Source organism: Anolis carolinensis, chromosome 5 (assembly GCF_035594765.1).
Source record: "Anolis carolinensis isolate JA03-04 chromosome 5, rAnoCar3.1.pri, whole genome shotgun sequence".
Taxonomy (NCBI): domain Eukaryota; kingdom Metazoa; phylum Chordata; class Lepidosauria; order Squamata; family Dactyloidae; genus Anolis; species Anolis carolinensis.
Window position 1 is genome coordinate 173,512,439 of NC_085845.1, and position 20,473 is coordinate 173,532,911.

Here is a 20,473-nt window from a genome sequence, read left to right on the forward strand (position 1 = left end):
CTTGAGCTCTGGAGGAGCAATCTGGCAGAATGTGGTCACGATGTGCAATGATATCACCTGGAGTTTATAAGAACTACAACAGCAGTTGGAAATCTAACTTCCCGCTAGAAAGAAAACTGTTAAGCTTTCTGACAAACTGGTTAAATGCATGATTTACATCACTGAGAAGTTATCCACAATAATAATTACATCACTTCGAAGTTATCCACAAAAATATTTAGACTACCTTGTGCTTCATCACCAGAAAAGCACACTATTTGGATTTCAGTGTTTGGACACTGCACACCATTAAAGTTCATTCCTACTCTACTCATGTCCAGAGTGATTTGTTTTAGGGCAGAGATTTGTTTTAGGGCAAGTTGTGGTTTTAGAAATGTTGGTATAGTGCAAGCACTACAAATTTTGCACCACTGGTATATTTTACAATGTATACACCTAGACTTTCTGCTTATTTGTCATGAGCATATTGAAAAATTAGTAATATGTGGTGGATTGGGTGCAGGAACTGGTGAAAAGCCCTAAACTTACACTTGCAGCCACGAGATCCTTCAACCACACTTTACTTTGTGAGATAAGAAAGGAATATGAGTCTCCAGTGTTAAGTCTTTCCTTGTAGCCCTTGCAGGTAAAATATACTTGTTTTTAAAAGAAAGCTAGGATTCACCAGGTGACCTAAAAGCACCACATCCCACCTGATCTTGGATGCTAAGGAGGATCAACCTTGGTTAGTGTATGGATGGGAGACTACCAAATAGTACCAATTGCTATAGATTATATTTTGAAGGTAGGAATTGGCAAAACTACCTCTCATTATTCCTTGCCTAAGAAAACCTGATAAAATTCATGAGGTTGCTGTAAGTTGACAGGCCACCTGAAAGCAAATGCAAGTTCGTACTCACAAACAGGATTCATCAGACATTGATGTTTCTATATTCAACATCAAGTTCATTGCATATGTAATATGAACACCTAAGAGCCAATACAACAAAATAAATCATGTGAGGTAATACTAAAATCTAGTAGCCACTAAGAGAGATGAAGAAATGGGAAAGAAGTGGGAGGCACCAGCTGGCTTATGCAATGATTACTTGAATGCAAAGATCCATTATATTTCATGGGTCTAGATACCTGATCTCTGCCCTCAATGTGGGGGGGATGATGGAAGTTGAATGTATTGTAGTTCTTCATTTTTGTTGAAGCACAATTCAAGTTGCCAGCCCTGCCTTCCTATCAGACATCCCATCTATTTCAGTGAAAAGAAGTTTCGAAGAAACTGAGGTCAACATCACCTTTATTACTCTGCCCTCCTCCAGGCACTGTGGCAATTGAGATTGGAGTTAAAACACACTGGCATGTATTAGACTGAAACCAGACATGAAAGAGTGCTGGAAATAATAAGAAAAGGACTGAAAATCATTCAGCCCTCCTACTATTGCTGAACTTTAACTCCCAATATCTTTAGGGAACAAAGGAAATGGTGAACAATGCTGAGAGCTGCAGTCGAACAATATGTGGAGAGTGTGCATAGATCCATTGTTCAGAACAAGGGAATATTACATTTTTGTACCACAAATACTTGAAACTCATAGTCAAGCTGGCTGGAGATTTCTGGGAGCTATACAGTAGTACAAAAAAATAACTGACCCAAGTTCTGGTTTTCTTTTAATATCTTATGAAGCTGAATATGACTGCTTTGGCAAGAAGAGAATGTGGACAGAGTCTACAATCCAGCAGAGTAGCAAGCTATTGTTGAAAGCGATAATCTGTTCTTCAAAAAGTGACATGGCCCACTTCCAGACTTTGGTTTTGAAAGTCATCCTATGGCCAGACTTTGGAAAAGCTCTCTCTCTCTTTTTTCTCTTTTTTTTTTTACCGTAACAGCCAGCCAGCAGGGCCAATGTCTATGGGAGCCCAATGGCAGATTCTGGGAGCTGTACTCCAGAAACATGACTCTTCCAAGCTCTGCATGTGCCACAGCTTTCACTTTTCTCCTGTTCAAGGTAAAGCTCCGTGTTTGCGCCCCACTTCAGTAAAGGCCTCCACACATCGGTCTATATCTTCTTCACTGTGAACAGCTGAGATCTGCACCCGGATACGAGCTTTTCCCTTTGGCACCACTGGGTAGCTGAATCCAATGACGTAGATGCCTTTGGGGAGAAAAGAGAAAGCTTAATCACTTGTTACACATCTGTCTGCCCTTCTAATGAGCTCATGGTAGTATACAGTGGTATCTTCCACACTTTATACTCACAAGTCATGCAGTGCACTTCAATTCTCAGTAAGGACTAGAAACTGGATCTCTGGTGTTCCAGATCAGCACTCTAACTATTATACTGCAGTGCTTGTTTCAGATTTTATATTGTGGCATGTTTATACTTATCTATTCTATTGTCTTAATTTTATTTTGTGAGCCTTGGCCATTGAGATGGGCAGTTAACAAAAAGAAGAATATATATGACCAGCAAAAGCAGACCATATCGGGAACTGCTTTATTCTGAACTGGAATATTGCATCTATCTAGCCCAGTACTATCTATCAACTCTGGCTGGTTTTCTAGCTCTACCTAGAAATTCCCAGTATCTCCAATTGGTTTTCCATCCAAGTACTAATCAGACCAGAATCCAAAATTAGACCAACATGCTTAAGGTTAGTTTGGTAGTACATATAACAGAACTTACAACTATGGGTCAAACTGGTTTTCTGAAGATAATGCCGACCCTATGGAGCATTGAGAAAATCTCCTGTGAAAAGATGCAACTTGGGCTCTTGAAGTTGCACTAATTTCCAGAAGTTCCCAAGGAGGCTCTGAGAGTCACAATCCAAAAAGGGTAAATATTTCCAAGCTGATTAAAACCAAATCCACAAGTCATTTAAACAAGGACTGGCTCCATAATAAGGCAGAATGTGATGGCAACAGATTTAGGGAGAGATGAAAGGTTGAGCCTTTCATCTCCCAAGAACAAGAAGAAATGCAGGTGTGAGACTTTCAGCCTTAGTTGCCAATATAATGAGCTGGTTTTGGGTCAAAATATTCTAACTTGTGAGAGTGAAAGTGCCATTTGCTACTGTGCTTAAGAATTGAGATGTCCCCTGCTTCATCAAGGAAATCCAAATTTATGTCTATGCATTTGAAGTGTGTGTGTGTGTGTGTGTGTTTGGGGGGGGGGGGGGGATAGTCCTGAATCAGAAGGATGCTTGCCTGCAAGCGATGCCAGCTGGGATCTATCTTGTTTGTAACTTGGGGACTGCCTGTATTTGCAGCCGGAGTCATTTGCATTTCCCAAATTCTAGGCTAAAGCTGAGTTTTCCTGGTTTCTTGTGGAACCCCTTGCTAAAGGAGAATAAACTTCCCTGGTTGCCTGTCATTGCTCAGTAAAGATCTATATGTTTGAAACAAAGGGCAGGTTCTATGTTGAATTTTATTTGCCTAAGAAATGCTATGAATACTTGTTACTCTAACATGCAGTATCAGTGAGTAATATCTGCACACACTATAAAATGGAAAACGGGCACTTAAAACATTCTATGGTTAACTGGACCCAACTCTGATGGCAAAGCATTCACAAGCTACACAAAGCTTCCTATCACAAAACAGTTACCTCTCTTCAGCATGTCATCAGCCATCCCTGAAGCCAGCCGAGCATCACCCAACATCACTGGGCAAATAGGATGATCACTGCCTGAAATGGTGAACCCAGCTGCTGCCATCTTGCTTCGAAACCTTCAAGAAAAAGGAAGGCCTTCAAAATCCATGCATTTTATTTTTTGCAAATTTATCTCCAGCTGAGAGTAGTGTAGATAACTGTCTTCTCCTACTTTATCCTCAGAACAATCCCTAAAGTAGTAAACCTGAGTGAGGGAACCTGCTGAAAGTCACCTAGTAAGTTTTATCATGGCTCAGTGGAGATCAGAGCCAAGATCTCAAGCTTCAATCCAGCACTGCAACCACTACTGACATCCTTTGCCCTAAGTTTATAAGCTTTGTAGTTGTTTGAGTGTTGGACTACAATGCTAGAGATCAGAGTTCGAATCCCCTCTCAGCCATAAAACCTACTGGGTGACCTTGGACAAGTCACATTCTTTCAGTCTCAGAGGAAGTAATGGCAATTCTTTCCTGAAAAAAATATTGGCAAGAAAACACTAAGTTTGCCTTAAGATCGCCACAGGTCAGAAACAACTTGAAGATACACAACAACAAACTGCAACTGACCAGTTTAAGAATATCAGCTTTGTTTACATGTTTATGCCTTCTGTCATATGTCATATGTCAAGGGTCCTGGAACGGATCTCTTGTGTGATGTTTTATTTTTGTGATCTTTTTGCATACTTTAAATGCTGCTTTATGTAGTTTGAAACGATGTGTTAATATATTTTTAAGAAAAGAGTATCAGCTCTCCCTTCTCTTCTGCTTCACAGTGTGATTTAGTTTACTATTACCATTCTGACTTGTGCCATAGAAACATCTAAAAAGGAATGAGGCTTCCTGTTATCAAAATCTCAGTTAATGCATGTAGCCAAAATATATAGCCAGTGAAAATCATAAGAAAGGTATCAGCATGTTATGCAAATGAAAAAAAAAATGTAAAAATATAATAAATACTTTTAAAACTAGAAAAAATCTCTCCCTATCCCCATCATCGCAGTGGGGATATTCAGTTACCTACCCTGGATGGCAAGGCACTACGCCCGTCATCATTGGTAAAGAGTCTGGGAGTCCTTTTGGACCCTCTGTTGACGATGGAGGCCCAGGTCTCCACCGTTAGCAGAACCGCCTTTTTCCATTTGTGGCAGGCTAGACGGCTGGCCTCCTATCTGTCTAGAGACGACCTAGCCACGGTGATCCAGGCCATGGTCATCTCAAGACTGGACTACTGTAACACCCTCTACATTGGCTTTCCTGTGTCGGTGATCCGGAAGCTCAAGTTGGTACAAAATGCAGCAGCTCGGCTTTTTGCAGGATTCCCGTTGAGATGCCACATAACACCAATCTTACTACAGCTGCACTGGTTACCAATTGAGCACCAGATCGCCTTCAAAGTGATGGTACTTACCTTTAAGGCCTTACATGGTCTGGGGCCGATGTACCTGAGGGACCGCCTCATCCCCTACCAACCCCAAGGATCCCTCCGTTATGAGGACCAAGACCTATTGGAAGTTCCTAGTTTTAAGATCTTGCGCCTAACAGCAACTAGACACAGAGCCTTTACAGCAGTGGCGCCATCACTTTGGAACACCCTGCCACCTGAAGTTCATGCCTTGCGGGACATATCAGCCTTCTGCAGGGCATGTAAGACACACCTGTTTCGGCAGCTTTTGATTTCTGTTATTGCTGTTTTTAAATTGTTTTAGATTTTAGTCTGTTTTGGAAACCGCTCCGAGCCCTAGGGGAGTGGTGGCATATAAGTTCAAAGAATAAACAAATAAATAAATAAATAAAATCGCTATAGAATACAGGGAGTACAAAAGCTAGAAGAACAAGGAGTAAATAAAGTAAAGAAAACTTGGTGGTGGAATGAAGTATTCTGGAGGAAGCCAAAGCTGGCTGGAATGTGAATGGGAAGGCACTGCAACATTTTGATGCATGCTTCACTTTTTTTACACATTTCCTACCGTGTTTCCCCATAAATAAGATGGTGTCTTATATTAATTTTTGCTCCCATAGATGTGCTAAGTTTTATTTTCAGGGGATGTCTTATTTTTCTATGAAGAAGAATTCACATTTATTGTTGAACACAAAATGAACATTTATTATATACTGTACAGTAGTTGTCATCACAAACCAACATAACCAGACAAACTGTGAATCCTATCAAGAATTTCTTGTTACTACCATTATTTCCATGTACAACTAGTATGTACATTTACCAATCCTGCATGCTCTGGTGTTCTATTTGGCAGGCGCTGGGCATGCATCCGAACAAAAACTTTGCTAGGTCTTACTTTTGGGGGAGGCCTTATATTTAGCAATTCAGCAAAACTTCTACTAGGTCTTATTTTTCGGGGATGTCTTATTTTCGGGAAAACAGGGTAGTTTCTTAATCTGCATAGAATGATAGACAGTGATGGAGTGCATGTGTGAGCAAGTATGCATCAATGAGAACATAAATATACAGATAGTGTCTTCTATGCAGTCTCAGTGAAATTGCTTAATTTAAATACAGGACCTAAATCTTGTTAGCCTCTTGACTTACCGTGTGGTCTTGGCAGCCATTGACTGTGCAATGGCATTGCTCTTCATGAGCAGATCCAAAGCCTTGGAAGCACAGCCAACCACTGCAGGAGGCAAGCTATTGGAGAAGAGGTACGGCCGAGAGCGTTGGCGGAGGAGGTCAACAAGTGCCTTGGGGCCAGTTGTGTAGCCACCTGAAAAGAGACAAAACTAGTATTTGACAGCAAGTTTGTGAAGCTTGTCGCCCATTATGTATTGGGCCAGGAGTTTCTGCACTCCTTTAAAGTTTCAGTTAGGCAACGAAGACTATGACAGGAGGTTGTTTCAAACAGAGCACAAAGTTTGAAAAGTACATGAGGTTTTAGGAGATTATACATTCCAGAATCCTTTAATCAGCATTGTCATGCTGACTAGGGGATTCTGGAAGTTGCAACCCACAAGATAACTGACGTACAGTATGCCTACCTGTTACACAAGCTCACTGAACGTAGTTTCAGTTAGATGCAAAAAAACTTTGAACACAAATTCTGCCGAAAGCCTAGAGTAGGAGTCCCCAAACTAAAGCCCGTGGGCCGGATGCGGCCTCCAAGGTCATTTACCCAGCCCCTGCTCTTAATCATAGACCTAGGGTCACCTCAAGTCCGAAATGACTTGAACGCACACAATAACAATAATCTTTATTAACTTGACTATCTCATTAGTCAAAAGCAAGCTCACACTTCCCACTGAAATACTGGTAAGTTCATGTTGATTAAAGTTATTCATTTTAAATATTGTATTGCTATTGTATTTGCACTACAAATAAGAAATATGCAGTATACATAGGAATTGGTCCATGCTTTTTTCAAACTATAATTCAGCTCCTCAACAGTCTGAGGATCTGTAAACTGGCCCTCTGCTTAAAAAGTTTGAGGACTTCTGGCCTAGAGAGAACATTGTGAGGTTCTCCTGCATGGTTCTATGGCAGGGGTGTCAAACTCATTTTCACCACGGGTCACATCAGCCTTATGGTTGCCTTCAAATCCATAGACTGAGAATCTGTGCATACAGAGAGCCAACTATATATTTTACATAGTGGATGGTGCTCTCTAGTTTTTACCCAGTTTGGGTCCCAGATGTTATTGAACTATATTTCCCATCATTTTTTATTATCTGGCATGCGGACTGGGGATAATAGGAATTACAACTATGCTGACTGACCAAAACAAACTGCAGCCTTCTAGATTTTATTGTATCACAACTCCCATCAGTTAGATTCATGATGTCTAATGATATCGGGGTTGTAGTTCAGCACCTGAAAGGCAACATAAAATTATTTGGAGGGCCAAATTTGGTCCATGGGCTTTGAGTTTGATACATGTGTTCTTGGTATGCTTCACCTGGAGGTCAAAGGCATTGTTCCTTTCAGGTAAGAAAATAGTGTTCCAATTTATACCCAAAAACTGGTTTACATCAAGTGTCCTGGAACGGATTCATTATGTGGGTCTACTGTACTATTATACATGAGTGAAGAAACTGTCTATGGTCTAAAATAGTGCAAAAAGTGTAGAAGTTCAAGGCATACAATACCAAAAGGAAACAAAAAAGTATGTTCTGCATTTTCTCCTAAATACCAAAACAGGACACCACTGTTAGAAACTTCACCTGCTGCTCCTCCAAGTGCTTTTCCAAGGGTTGAGTTGATGATAGTGACTTTATCCATCACTCCCAAAAGCTCATCTGTGCCCCTGCAAAGAGAGGATAGTTGGATTAACCTGGGCCTCTTACCTCTCATGGCAAATATCCAGCCAAAGATACTGCTATGACATTTATGGAACTTAGATCATCAAGGATCTAAGTGGCAGTACAATCCAATAAACCATACTGACACCAGAGGAAAAGACAAAGGAAAACAATTGAATTCCTTACCGTCCATTGGGTCCCAGGAAGCCAGTGGCATGGCATTCATCAATAAAAACGATAGCATTGTACTTCTGGGCTAGGCTGCAGATTTCCTTCAAAGGGGCAATATCACCATCCATAGAGAAAGCACCATCAGTGACCACCATCCGTAGACGACATTTCTGGACAGACAAGCAGATGTCATGAGGAAACAAATAGCTTTCAATAATGCTGAACAACAGGGAAGCAATGGCATTCACTCACTTGTGCATCCTGCAATTTGGCTTCCAGGTCTTGCATGTCCATGTGCTTGTAGCGGTATTTATTAGCCTTACAGAGCCGGATCCCATCGATGATGGAGGCATGATTCAGTTCATCTGAAACTACTGCATCTTCAGGAGTCAGTAATGCCTGTGTCCCAACAAATAGAGTATGTTTATAATGCTTATATGCCTCTCTTTATTATATATAGTTTAGTTGACTGAGGGTGCTTCTACAAGTAGTTTGAAACCACTTTAACTGTCATGGCTCAATGATACAGAAGCTGCAGTTTTACTATGTGTTTAGACTTCTCTTCCAAATAGCACTGTTTTCTCGCCAAACTATAAATCCCACCATTCCACAGCACTGAGCCATGACAATTAAAAGTGGTGTCAAACTGTGTTTGTGATGCTCCAGAAATTTAATTCTCTACTGACGCCAATAAGATACCACACATGTGAAACCTGTGGAATTAAAATATTACAAATATTAAAATATTAAAAATTAACTAGGTATTTTTAATTACAAAAATGTGAGTCAAGCACTGAAAGGGTTAAATAAGCTAGTGTTGCCCTAAGGAGAGTGAGTAGGCAGAAGCCTATTAAAGTTAGTGGGCTAAAGGTAATGTCATCCTGAGTGTGAAAGGCTCCTGTATGAAAAGGTCTCATGTGTGAAGCTCCAGTGTGAGAAGGCTCTTGTGTGTAAAGGCTACTGTGTGATGTTCCTGTGCACATATGTTCAGCGTAAGAGGAGGCTCTGTGAGAGCAGAGCTGTTTATCTGCATGAGAAAGAAGCCCAGCGTGGAAGCAAAGAAGGAAGTATAAAGAACTTTGTGTTATGGAAACCTTGTTTTTGTAAATAGTGCAAATATAAAATATTATTTTGCTACAGAGAAAAGCCTCCTAAAGAAGTGAAAACATTGGTCTATGTGTTTTTGTTTGTTTTAATAAACCCACTCACCCAAACAATTTGTCTATCCAACTATAAGTAGGACTTAACATAGTAATGTGCTACATTGGTCTGATCAATTATGGCTGCTCTTAACAATTGGATGAGTTTTTTGGTTTAACTGGTGCAACAGTCAGATAGCTTTTACATTTTAGTTTCATTTGATTTCACTATTTGCCTTCTTTCTTGGTACAGATTGTGCATCCCTTATCCAGAATTCTGAAATTTGAAATACTCCTAAACCATCCACATGGGAAGCCGGGAAAGCAAAACCTTTGCTTTGCGAAAGTTCAATGTACACAAACTGTGTTTCAGGCACAAAATTGTTTTAAAATACTGCATATAAAATTACCTTCAGGCTACATATGAAATATAAAGGACTTTCATGTTTAGATTTTGATTTCATCTCCAAGATACCTCATTATGTATATACAAATATTCTAAATAATAATAATAGTAGTAGTAGTAGTAGTAGTAGTAGTAACTTTATTTTTATATCCTGCTTCCATCTCCCCGAAGGGACTCAAGGCGGCTTACATGGGGATGATCCTGATCAAACATAGATTAAAAACATGAATCAGTAAAATGAACAGCATTATAACAACATAAAACAACATCAGCAAACCATCAATAGCCTGAACAGTAATAAATACCGGAATTTGGAGGATAGGAGCTTGTGCAATAGAACTTCCGGACAGGCTGGTTGAAAATGCAGAGGCAATAATAAATTAGGGCTAGAAGGGCAATTATCACCTTCATTTGAAGGAGAGTTGGCACAAAACCACGAAATACTTCTGGTCCCAAGCATTTCAGACAAGGAAGACTCAATCTGTACCTGTACCTGTCCCAAATATGGACAAACACCTGACAATGGAAATAATATTTATTGTATCTGGTGAAGCTTATGACATAATAAATTTGTTAGGTTGCAATACTTTGATGTTGTTTTTGCTGCACTAACAAACCTTCCCAATAGAAATTATCATGATGATAAACTCTTTAGGGATTTTTCTCTAGTTATCATCCATGATTTACGTCCAAATGTGCTACAAACCTCAAAGAGTCCTGCATTGGCATCAAAGCAGCTGGCATAGAGAATGGCATCTTCTCTCTGGTGGAAGAGAGCAATTTTCTCCTCCAGATCCTTGTGTATGTTCTAAAGTGTTGGAAAAAAGCAACAGTAAAGAGTTGTATTATTCCTAATGTTACAGCCAGAAAAGTAGGCTGAGCAAGATTTACACTTCCTGGGAATAGATATTTGGTTCTGTGCCAAATCTGAAGTTGAATAAAACCATATCCCATAAGCAGATACATGCAAATACGCTAATTCTGCATCAGCTGTAGGTTAGATTCCTTTGCTAATTTTCTTCCTGAAGAAAGCAATTACTACTTTTAGCTATTAACTTCCCACTGTACAGAAGTCTTCACAATTCATATTATAATTCAGGAATAATTACACAAAGAAAGCTCAGTTTTATGCAGAAGTTCTGAATTATTAATAGCATGTTTTATGCACACAGTGTTGTGCAGAATGCAACATTTCAGTGAAAAAAACATGAAATATTTGCCAAGAATGAGCCCAACATCATTATTTTCCAGAAAAATGCTTCCCTGGGCAAAGCGACGATTTTCAAATTCATTCAAATAAAGTAAATCCTAAACCACAAATATTCTTGTCCAGGATTATTATTGTCAGGGCTTTGCAACATTAAAAAACCCCACACGTATTGATGCAAAATAAAACCTGATTTTCTACTACTTCTAATGTGTGTTGTCAAAGGCTTTCATGGCCGGAATCACCAGGTTGCTGTGAGTTTTCCGGGTTGTATGGCCATGTTCCAGAAGCATTCTCTCCTGAGGTTTTGCCCACATCTATGGCAGGCATCCTCAGAGGCTGTAAGGTCTGTTGGGAAACTAGGCAAGTGGGGTTTATATATATCTGTGGAATGTTCATAAACCCCACTTGCCTAGTTTCCAACAGACCTCACAACCTCTAAGGATACCTGTCATAGATGAGGGTGAAACGTCAGGAGAGAATGCTTCTGGAACATAGCCATACAACCCGGAAAATTCACAGCAACCCAGTACTCAAATGTTCTTTCCATTTCTAGCTAACTCTACTAGAACTGGCAGAATTTCAGTTTTAACTTCATGCAGAATTTCAATTTCTCCCCCACTTTTTAAAATGCAGATCCTTTTGCTTTTTTTTTAAATGCAGGTTTGATTATTTGCTTTTGCAGGTCTGATTATTTATAGATTTGATATTATCTTTAGATCCTTCCGTGCAACCAAAAGTCATCTTCAGCCACAAGATGGCCACAGAGCTATGCTGGAGGACCTAGAGATTCCTACAGAGGGGCTTACCGGGGTTTCAACAGGATAACAATTTTCAAATGTGTGGATTTTCCACTTTCACTGGGGGAAGGCACCCTAAACACCATAAAACTATGGTACTTTTACAAAAGTGAAACACTCTTTCCTACTTGTGTTCCACAGATGAAGCGGACAGAGCTGAGGCCGGCACCATACTGCTTCAGGGCATCCAATCCAGAACGGATCACTTCAGGATGACTGGAGAGCCCCAAGTAATTGTTGGCACAGAAATTCAGAATATCTGCAAGAAGAGCAAAAAAGAAATTCTCTGCTGACTACAATAAAACAAACAAGATACCATACATGTGAAACATTAGCAGGAAGAAGTGAACAATACATGTAGGAATATGAGCCGTATTCATTTTCTTAAGCTGTTATATCTTTCTTACTCATCCAATCTGGGAAGCTCCTTATACACAGAGCTCGAAAGTTATGTTTAGACCACATCACCCAGAATTTCACAGCTAGATGGGTCAGAACAGTGGTTCTCTACCTGGGGTCCCAAGATGTTTTTGGCCTTCAACTCACAGAAATCCTAACAGCTGGTAAACTGGCTGGGATTTCTGGGAGTTGTAGGCCAAAACACCTGGGGACCCACAGATTGAGAACCACTGGGCCAGAAGCTATACAAGACAAGCAAATCCGAGGAGTCCTAACCTTTTTTCTCAATGCTATCCTACCTATGATGGGTCTCCAAGGTTGTTTTAGCACCCCTTGGTCCCTTTAGACCTCCCAGATTTTCAATAATGATGACCATAACAATAAACTGTTTCACCTGGAAATCTTCAGAACAATTCTCTTTTTAAATATGTTGCAGATTGCCTGTGTTGCTTAACATTTAAAAATATACAAAAGGAACACAGAAGTAACTTTCCTGAGATCTGATGTATGTTTAAATACATTAAAAGACTTAGAAAATATTTCAAGACAGGGGTTACATCTGCACTGTAGAATTAATGCAGTTTGACACTATGTAACAGCCATGGCTCAACTGCTATGGAATTTGGGGAGTTATAGTTTGACAAGGCACCCTACTCTTTGGCAGAGAAGGCTAAAGACACTGTGAAACCAAAACTTTCATGATTCCATAACACTGGGCTACGGTTGTTAAGGTGGAAACAAACTGCATTGATTGATGCATCCTTAGTGGCTTATAACAAAAATTAGAAGATTACCCAAAGCTAACATAAGTTATTAAAAACATCACCAAAACAGAAGCATCTTGTTATTGTGAAGCAACCCATAACAATCCTTTCAAGGTGCAGAACATATTAGTTGCTCTACATCCTTCTTTTCATAAATACCATTAGTAGCGGCACTTGCCCTTTAGATATGCTTCCAAGTTCAACAACTGCTGTTTTCATACTCTCCTGGCTGTGCAAATATATCCGCCCACCTCTTTTCGTGCCAATACTAGCTATCATTCTTCAACGTCTGCATTAGCTAGGGTATTATTACTGTTGGAGGATATATTCTAATTGATGTTTGCTATTTAATATAAATTAATTTATACAATCTTAAATGCCATATTTTTAGGAAGTAAGTACATTTCAGGCTAAACAAATAAATAAGGTATTGTTATCGTGAATTCTACTGACTGCACAATGAATTAAACATAATGCAACATCAATTGATTCAGAGTTGGGGCATACTGGTCCCCCATCAGATATTTTAGTCTACATCTCCCATCATCTCACACAGTATGGAAGCAATTTAGTTTCACTGGCTGGATCCATGGGTCATTTAACTCTTTTCAACTCTTCTAACTAGAGCACATCAAGGTCACATGACTCCATGCAATTAGTAACTACTGGAGTCTCATGTCAATGAATCTGTTCCAGGTTTCAGTCTGAACTTTAAAGAGGACTTGTTTCAGAGATACAGTTCAGCATTTTGGGATGGGTCCTTCAAAGTTCAACTAAAATCTAGAGTAGCTGTACTGACACCGAAGTCACTCGGGTGGTTTGTTTTTGGCTTCCTACATTGAAAAAAACTGATTTCAACTGAGAACTATGGATAGACAGACAGGTAAATCTGGAACTCTTCCACACCTACAGCACATTGATTTCATTTTAATTGCCATGGCAGCATCCTAAGGAATCCTGTGACTTTAGGGAGGACTATTTAAAATTGCCAGCAAGAGAGTTGTAGTCATCAGACTACAATCCCCACAATATGTTGCCATGGCAATTAAAGAGGAATCATGGTGCTATGACTGTACAGTGGTTATACCTACAAGCTGCCTCTCAATGTCCAATTTGCAGCTTTGCGCTCTGCTTCATTGAGTCATCCAAGTGCCAGCATAGTTCCCGGTTGACCCTATACGTCAGGGCTTTCCCAACTGTGTAACAGCACGTTTGTGTGCTGGCTGTAAAGATGTGTCATGCAAACATAACATGAAACCTCTAAATCTATGTGAAATAAGCAATAAATCATGTATTTTGAAAAAGTATAAAGAAAACCTTTCATTAGGTGTGTTGTTCCCCTATACATTTTGTTATTTATATATGTGTCAATATCAGGGAGTCCCCAGTTCAACGGGTTAAACCGCTGAGCTGCTGAACTTACTGACCAAAAGGTCGGCAATTCGAATCCAGAGAGTGGGGTGAGCTCTTGCTGTTAGCCCAGGTTCTGCCAAGCTAACATTTTGAAAACATGCAAATGTGAGTAGATCGATAGGTACTCTTCCAGTGGGAAAGTAACAGAGCTCCATGTAATCATGCCAGCCAAATGATCTTGAAGGTGCCTATGGACAACACCGGCTCTTCAACTTAGAAATGGAGATGAGCACCAATCCCCAGAGTCGGACACGACTAGACTTAATGTCATGGGGAAACCTTTGAGTGCTGTTACCTTCCCGCCAAAGTGGTACCTATTGATCTACTTACATGCGCATGTTTTCGAACTACTGGGTTGGCAGAAGATGGAACTAACACCGGGAACTCATCCCATCCCACAGATTCGAACTGCCAATCTTCTGGTCAGCAAGTTCTGCAGCTTGGCAGTTTTTAAGCTACTGCGCCACCTCGTGCTGCTACACACATCATATTAATTTCTGTGGCTCCAACTTCTGGAACCTTAGAGCGTGCATTTTTAGATTTCCCGGCTAGATAGCTCTTGTGTTGCAACTCCTGGGGATGGATCAGATTTCTTTAGCAAACAATTTTAATTAGTGGGTTGCTATGAGTTTTCTGGGCTGTTTGGCCATGTTGCAGAAGCATTCTCTCCTGGTGTTTCACCTACATCTGTGGCAGGCATCCTCAGAGGTTCTTTATTTATCTGGACACAGCATAAATGCTGGACCACTCTAACAACCACCATGTCAGAATGCACAGAGAAGCCATTGTAATCCTCAAGCATGTGGACAATTTCAACAGAAGGGAGGAAACCATGAAAATGAACAAAATCTGACTATCAATATTAAAAAAAACTCCAAAATCAGGACAGTAAATAAAGAAGAACAGTATAAAAACAGGATAATTCCAGACATGAAACAATCAGGGCCAGCCAACACCTCTCAACAAAGGATTCCCTCAGGCAGGAAGCAGCCAGGCTTTGAATCTGCAAGGCCATTAAATGCTAACCAAGGTGATCAATTGCAACACTAAGATTTGATTCAAGCAGACAAGACTGTTTTCTCCCACTCTGGATTTTCCACAGATATATAAACTCCACTTTGAAAAATACAATATGAATGGGTTCCCGAGTAGTTAAACTAAAACAAATAGCCCACTTATATACAAAATAGAAAATGAATGAGTTCAGTGAATAATTTGAATATTAAACTAGTTATACTGTTCGAATTCACAGTAATCACGAACAATATTATATGGGTTTTGTACAATCACTTTGAATACTGTTTCAAAGTGATTGTACAAAATCCATATAATATTGAGGCAAGTTCGAAAGTGGTGTCAACCCGCATTAATTCTACAGTGTGGATGCACCTACAGAGTTCACTTCCAAAGCAGCATCCGACCCAAGCTTCTCTCCCCGTCCTTCCCTGTTCCAGCTGGGTCCCCGCCTACCTACCTCCCCGGCTGCCTTCCACCTGGATGTGCGGCCCTTGTTTGGAGAGGATGACTCTCTCGCTCTTCCAGGTCCCGGCCCCGCGGATGCCCTCCAGCTCCCCTTCCAGCACATGCTCCAACTGGGCCAAAGCGGACCGCAGCCGGGCGCCCAGAGGCCGCGAAGCCCCGAAAAAAAGCCCACTCCTCGCCCACATGCCTCCTCCTCGCCCCTCGGATCAGAAAGAACGGGCGAGAACCGTGGGACAGGCCGCGCCCAATCAGAAAGCGGAGGCGGGTCCCGCCGCGGCCAATCAGCGGCGGTGTTTATTTAAAGAGACAGGCAGAAAAAGCCCACCGAAGCACTTGTTTTGGGAGTGGGCACGTGGCCTCCAAAGCCACCACTAACTGTACTATAACATAATGTAACACGACTTTTGTTCCTGGGTTATACATGTCATTTCCTAGAATTCTAGAGTTGGAAGAGATCTCATGGGCCATCCAGTCCAACCCCCTGCCAAGAAGCAGGAAAATCGCATTCAAAGCACCCCCGACAGATGGCCATCCAGCTTCTGTTTAAAAACCTCCAAAGAAGGAGCGCGGCAGAGAGTTCCACTGCTGAACAGCTCTCACAGTAAGGAAGTTCTTAATGTTCAGGTAGAACCCTCATAGCAACCCTATTGTAATCTTGTTTTAAAATTACTTCCACACTATGCTGGTAAACTGGCTGGGATTTCTGGGAGTTGTAGGCTAAAACACCTGGGGACCCAAAGATTGAGAACCACTGCCGTAGAACTAATGCAGTTTGATACCATTTGAAATGCCATAGCTCAATGATATGGGATCATGGGAGTTGTAGTTTTACAAGGTTTTTAGCCTTCATCAAATTACAATTCTAGCCCATTGAACCATGGCAGCCAAAGTGGTTTCAAACTGCATTCATTCAACAGTGTAGATGGAGCTTTTAATAATAATAATAATAATAACTTTCTTTTTATACCCCGCCCCATCTCCCCGAAGGGACTCGGGGCGGCTTACATGGGGCCTAGCCCAATAAAACAATCAATATCAGTAACACGACTATAAAACAATTATACCAGTAAAACATCAATAAAAACAATCGTTAAAATCGGCAAGAAGCATACGAAAAACATACAATATTAAAACAGGAGACTAATTCATAAAATCCAGAACAGAATGTGCTGGTAGAAATGGACAATAAAGTGCAAAATAGCATTGGCAACATCTCGAAATGGGGGCTATTATAAAATGGGCAGATGGATCAGTCCAACATCAAATTAGGTATCAAAGGCCTTTTGGAAGAGCCAGGTTTTTAAGCTCCTACGAAAGGAGAGTAGGGTAGGGGCCTGCCTGATCTCTCTAGGGAGCGAGTTCCAAAGCCGGGGGGCCACGACGGAGAAGGCCCTCTCTCTCGTCCCCACCAACCGCGACTGCGAGGGTGGTGGGAGCGAGAGAAGGGCCTCCCCCGACGAGCAAAGAGAACGTGCGGGTTCGTAGGGGGAGATGCGGTCTCTAAGGTAGGTGGGTCCCAAACCGTTTAGGGCTTTGTAGGTGATAACCTGCACCTTGAATTGGGCCCGGAAAGTAAACGGCAGCTTTTGCATATATTTCATTGTGTTTTAATATTTGTATGATCTGTGAGACAAAAGATTTAGTTTTAAAACAAAATTATAGTCCTGTTTTAACACATTCACTCAGTTTTCAATTGTCTTGTGTCATGTTTGCTGTCAGTCACCATGAGTCCCTGTATTAGGAGTAAGTCAGCATAGGAATAAAGTAAATAAATGAAGCTGTGCTGTTGAATGAATGCAGCTTGACACTCCTTTATCAGCCTTGTGTAGATGCACTGCCAGAGGAACCAGAGACAATGAAGTGAAGCCTGGGAGTGGCTAAGTGGGTTGGTTGCAAGTCTGTGACTGTCAGCAAGGCTTGTGGTTAGAAAGCCTGCTAGACAGGTATGGCCAGGGAAACATCTGCTATCTTTAAGAAACAAAACAACTTATCCCTCTTAAATGGTTATCTTAAATATTCCAAAATCCAAAATTGTCCGCATGGGTGGCTGAGATTATGACTCTTTGTGATCATTCTGTGTACACGCAGGTTCTGTTATGCTGCTCATAGGGCTTGTTCTCCAGACCCTTGATCATTTTAGTCATCCTCCTCTGGACACATTCCAGCTTCAGCTTGTCAACATCTCCCTTCAACTGCAGTGCCCAGAATTGGACACAGTATTCCAGGTGTGGTCTGACCAAGGCACAATAGAAGGGTAGTATGACTTTCCTGGATCTAGACACTATACTCCCTATTTATGCAGGCCAAAATCCCATTGACTTTTTTAGCTGCCACATCACATTGTTGGCTCATGTTTAACTTGTTGTCCATGAGGACTCCAAGGTCTTTTTCACATGTACTGCTGTCGAGCCAGGTGTCCCCCATTCTATATCTTTGCATTTCATTTTTCTGCCTAAGTGGAGTATCTTGCATTTGTCCCTGCTGAACTTCATTTTGTTAGTTTTGACTCATCTTTCTAATCTGTTAAGATTGTTTTGAATTCTGCTCCTGTTTTCTGGCGTATTGGCTATCCCTTCCAATTTTGTGTTGTCTGCAAACTTGATGATAGTGCCATCTAACACGTCTTTTAAAAGTCATTAATGAAGATGTTAAACAGAACTAGGCCCAGGACAGAACCCTGCTTATGGCACACCACTCATCACCTCTCTCCAGGATGAAAAGGGAGCATTGATGAGCACCCTTTGGGTTCGTTCACTTAACCAGTTACAGATCCACCTAACCTTAGTTTTGCCTAGCCCACATTTGACTAGTTTGTTTGCCAGAAAGTCACAGGGGTCCTTGTCGAAGGCCTTACTGAAATCCAAATATACTACAGCCACAGAGTTCCCTGCATCGAAAAAAGAGATTAGATTAGTCTGTCAGTGTTTTTGAGAAATCCATGTTGACTACTAGCGATGACCGCATTCCTTTCTAAGAGTTTGCAGACCACCTCCTTAATTATCTTTTCCAGAATCTTGCCTGGTATCCACGTGAGACTGACCAGATGGTTAGGACTTGGAAGGGCAGCTATGACGGAACTAAACAAGCTCTTGAAGTATCAGAATATATCACTGAAGACTAAAGCTTGATTAGTTCATGTCACTTTATTAATTCGTGTACAGTACTTCAAATGCATCATTAAAAGACACTACTCACTAGAAAAGTCAGTGATGCTTGGAAGGGTCGACGGCAGTGGGGAAAAAGGAAGGCTGCATTCCTAATGAATAGATTCAATCCATCAAGGAAGACACCGCCTTTAGTTTGCAAGACCTGAGCAGGGCTGTTGAGGATTGAGGTCTCTCACTCACAGGGACAAGGTAAGTTGAAATCAACTTGGAAGTAGGAATATCAACAAGTATGTATAAGATATACATGATGCATAAATGCATTTCATGTTTAGGAGTCCATATCCATTATGATTATGAAAATATTCCAAAATCAGAAGAAAAAATTCAAAATCCTTCAGGTCCTAAGCATTTTGAATAATATCAGAACCAGGAAATGTGGCATTTTGGGACTAATTCTAAAACATAGCTGTATTGTTTACTTATAAACAGAAAAGGGGGAGGGGAGGAAGGACCTGAGTGGTGACTGATATGTTTGGGCATGAGCTTTAGTGGAATTTAATCCACCCTTTCAGATGCAGTGGCTGTGCTGACAGAGTGGGATGGTATTCTGTGAGCTGCTGCTTCAAAATAGAGTTTTCTAAGTTCTAAAACCAGTCCAAAATGCAAACAGCACAAGAAAACCCATACCCCATATAGATCAGGCCCAACTGAAATTAGCCAACAAGCAAGGAGAGAAGGTGATTTTCAGCCAAGGAAGATTTTATCATCTGCAGATAAGATGCTAGCTAGTGATTCATTCACAAAGTACAGAATACAGTTTAATAGCCCTTTTTATACACAAGCTGGCATAGGCTGCAGCCAAGCCTCTAATTCTGACCAATCATGGCCAGCATGGCTGTTTACAATGGGTGATTTGAGTGGCAACAGGTGAAGTTCCTCTTTATTGATAGGAAAAACAATAAAATGATTGAGGGCATCTCTGGCTCTATCCAGGATGGCTATTGTTCTATGAGATGAACATGACATGGCCTGGCGATTCCAGACCCCAGAGAAACAAAGCATCATATATTAATACAATCATGCAAACATGTCAGAGGATGGGTTTTGGCTGTAGAAATGCTGATTCCTCCTGACATTAGTGGTCCCAGGCATCAAAGGCGTGGGTGGTGAATTGTTTTTTCCCCAAGGGGCAAGGGAGATGATTTCCCCCAGGCTATACAATTGTGTGGGATGCAAGACATCTTTGGGTTCAGGAACACGGTTTCCCTCAAAGGGAAGGAATGGAGATCTCGGGAGCATAAAACATTAGGTTAACACAACATCTAGGCAAAATAGGAACACATAGGAAAAAACATGGAGTGTTTGGGGCAAATTATATATATGAGAGACATAGTTTTTATTGGGTTAGTGCTCCGGCAGGTGCCAAAGAGAGGAAAAAAGAGACTTTAATGAGCGGTGACCTGGCCCAGGTAAACTAGACATCCCAAAGACCTGGGGCTGGTTTTCTCATGCAACAGAAGGAGATGCTTTTTTGGACTGCAGTTCCCAAAATCCTAGCACTAGTCATGGCAACCAGAGGATTCTGGAAGCATTCTCCTTTCCTCCAGTAACTTTCCTATGCTCTGTTGCTAAGGCTGGCTAAGAAATATCTAGAAGTCCTTAAGGGGATTTAAAAAACCATTGCTACCTTAAAG

General features: G+C 41.0%; 1 protein-coding gene across 1 annotated transcript; it reads right to left on the bottom strand.

Moving 5' to 3' along the window:
• Positions 1-1,274: 1,274 nt before the first annotated feature.
• gcat (glycine C-acetyltransferase) lies at positions 1,275-15,896 on the bottom strand. The gene is made up of 9 exons (XM_003220969.4): positions 15,665-15,896; positions 11,743-11,873; positions 10,314-10,415; positions 8,315-8,461; positions 8,078-8,232; positions 7,814-7,896; positions 6,192-6,363; positions 3,600-3,721; positions 1,275-2,147 (listed from the first exon to the last, which is right to left on the bottom strand). The coding sequence occupies exons 1-9, from the start codon at positions 15,855-15,857 to the stop codon at positions 1,996-1,998; spliced, it is 1,257 nt and encodes a 418-aa protein (XP_003221017.1). The 5' UTR covers positions 15,858-15,896; the 3' UTR covers positions 1,275-1,995.
• Positions 15,897-20,473: the final 4,577 nt, after the last annotated feature.

Bases quoted from the DNA above. Each gene is read 5' to 3' on its own strand.
- gcat (XM_003220969.4), bottom strand. From the start codon at position 15,857: ATGTGGGCGAGGAGTGGGCTTTTTTTCGGGGCTTCGCGGCCTCTGGGC. The intron at 11,874-15,664 runs GTAGGTAGGCGG...CTCTTCTTGCAG, and splicing joins GGTGGAAGGCAGCCGGGGAG to ATATTCTGAATTTCTGTGCC. The intron at 3,722-6,191 runs GTAAGTCAAGAG...TTTTTCTTGAAG, and splicing joins ATGGCTGCCAAGACCACACG to GTTTCGAAGCAAGATGGCAG.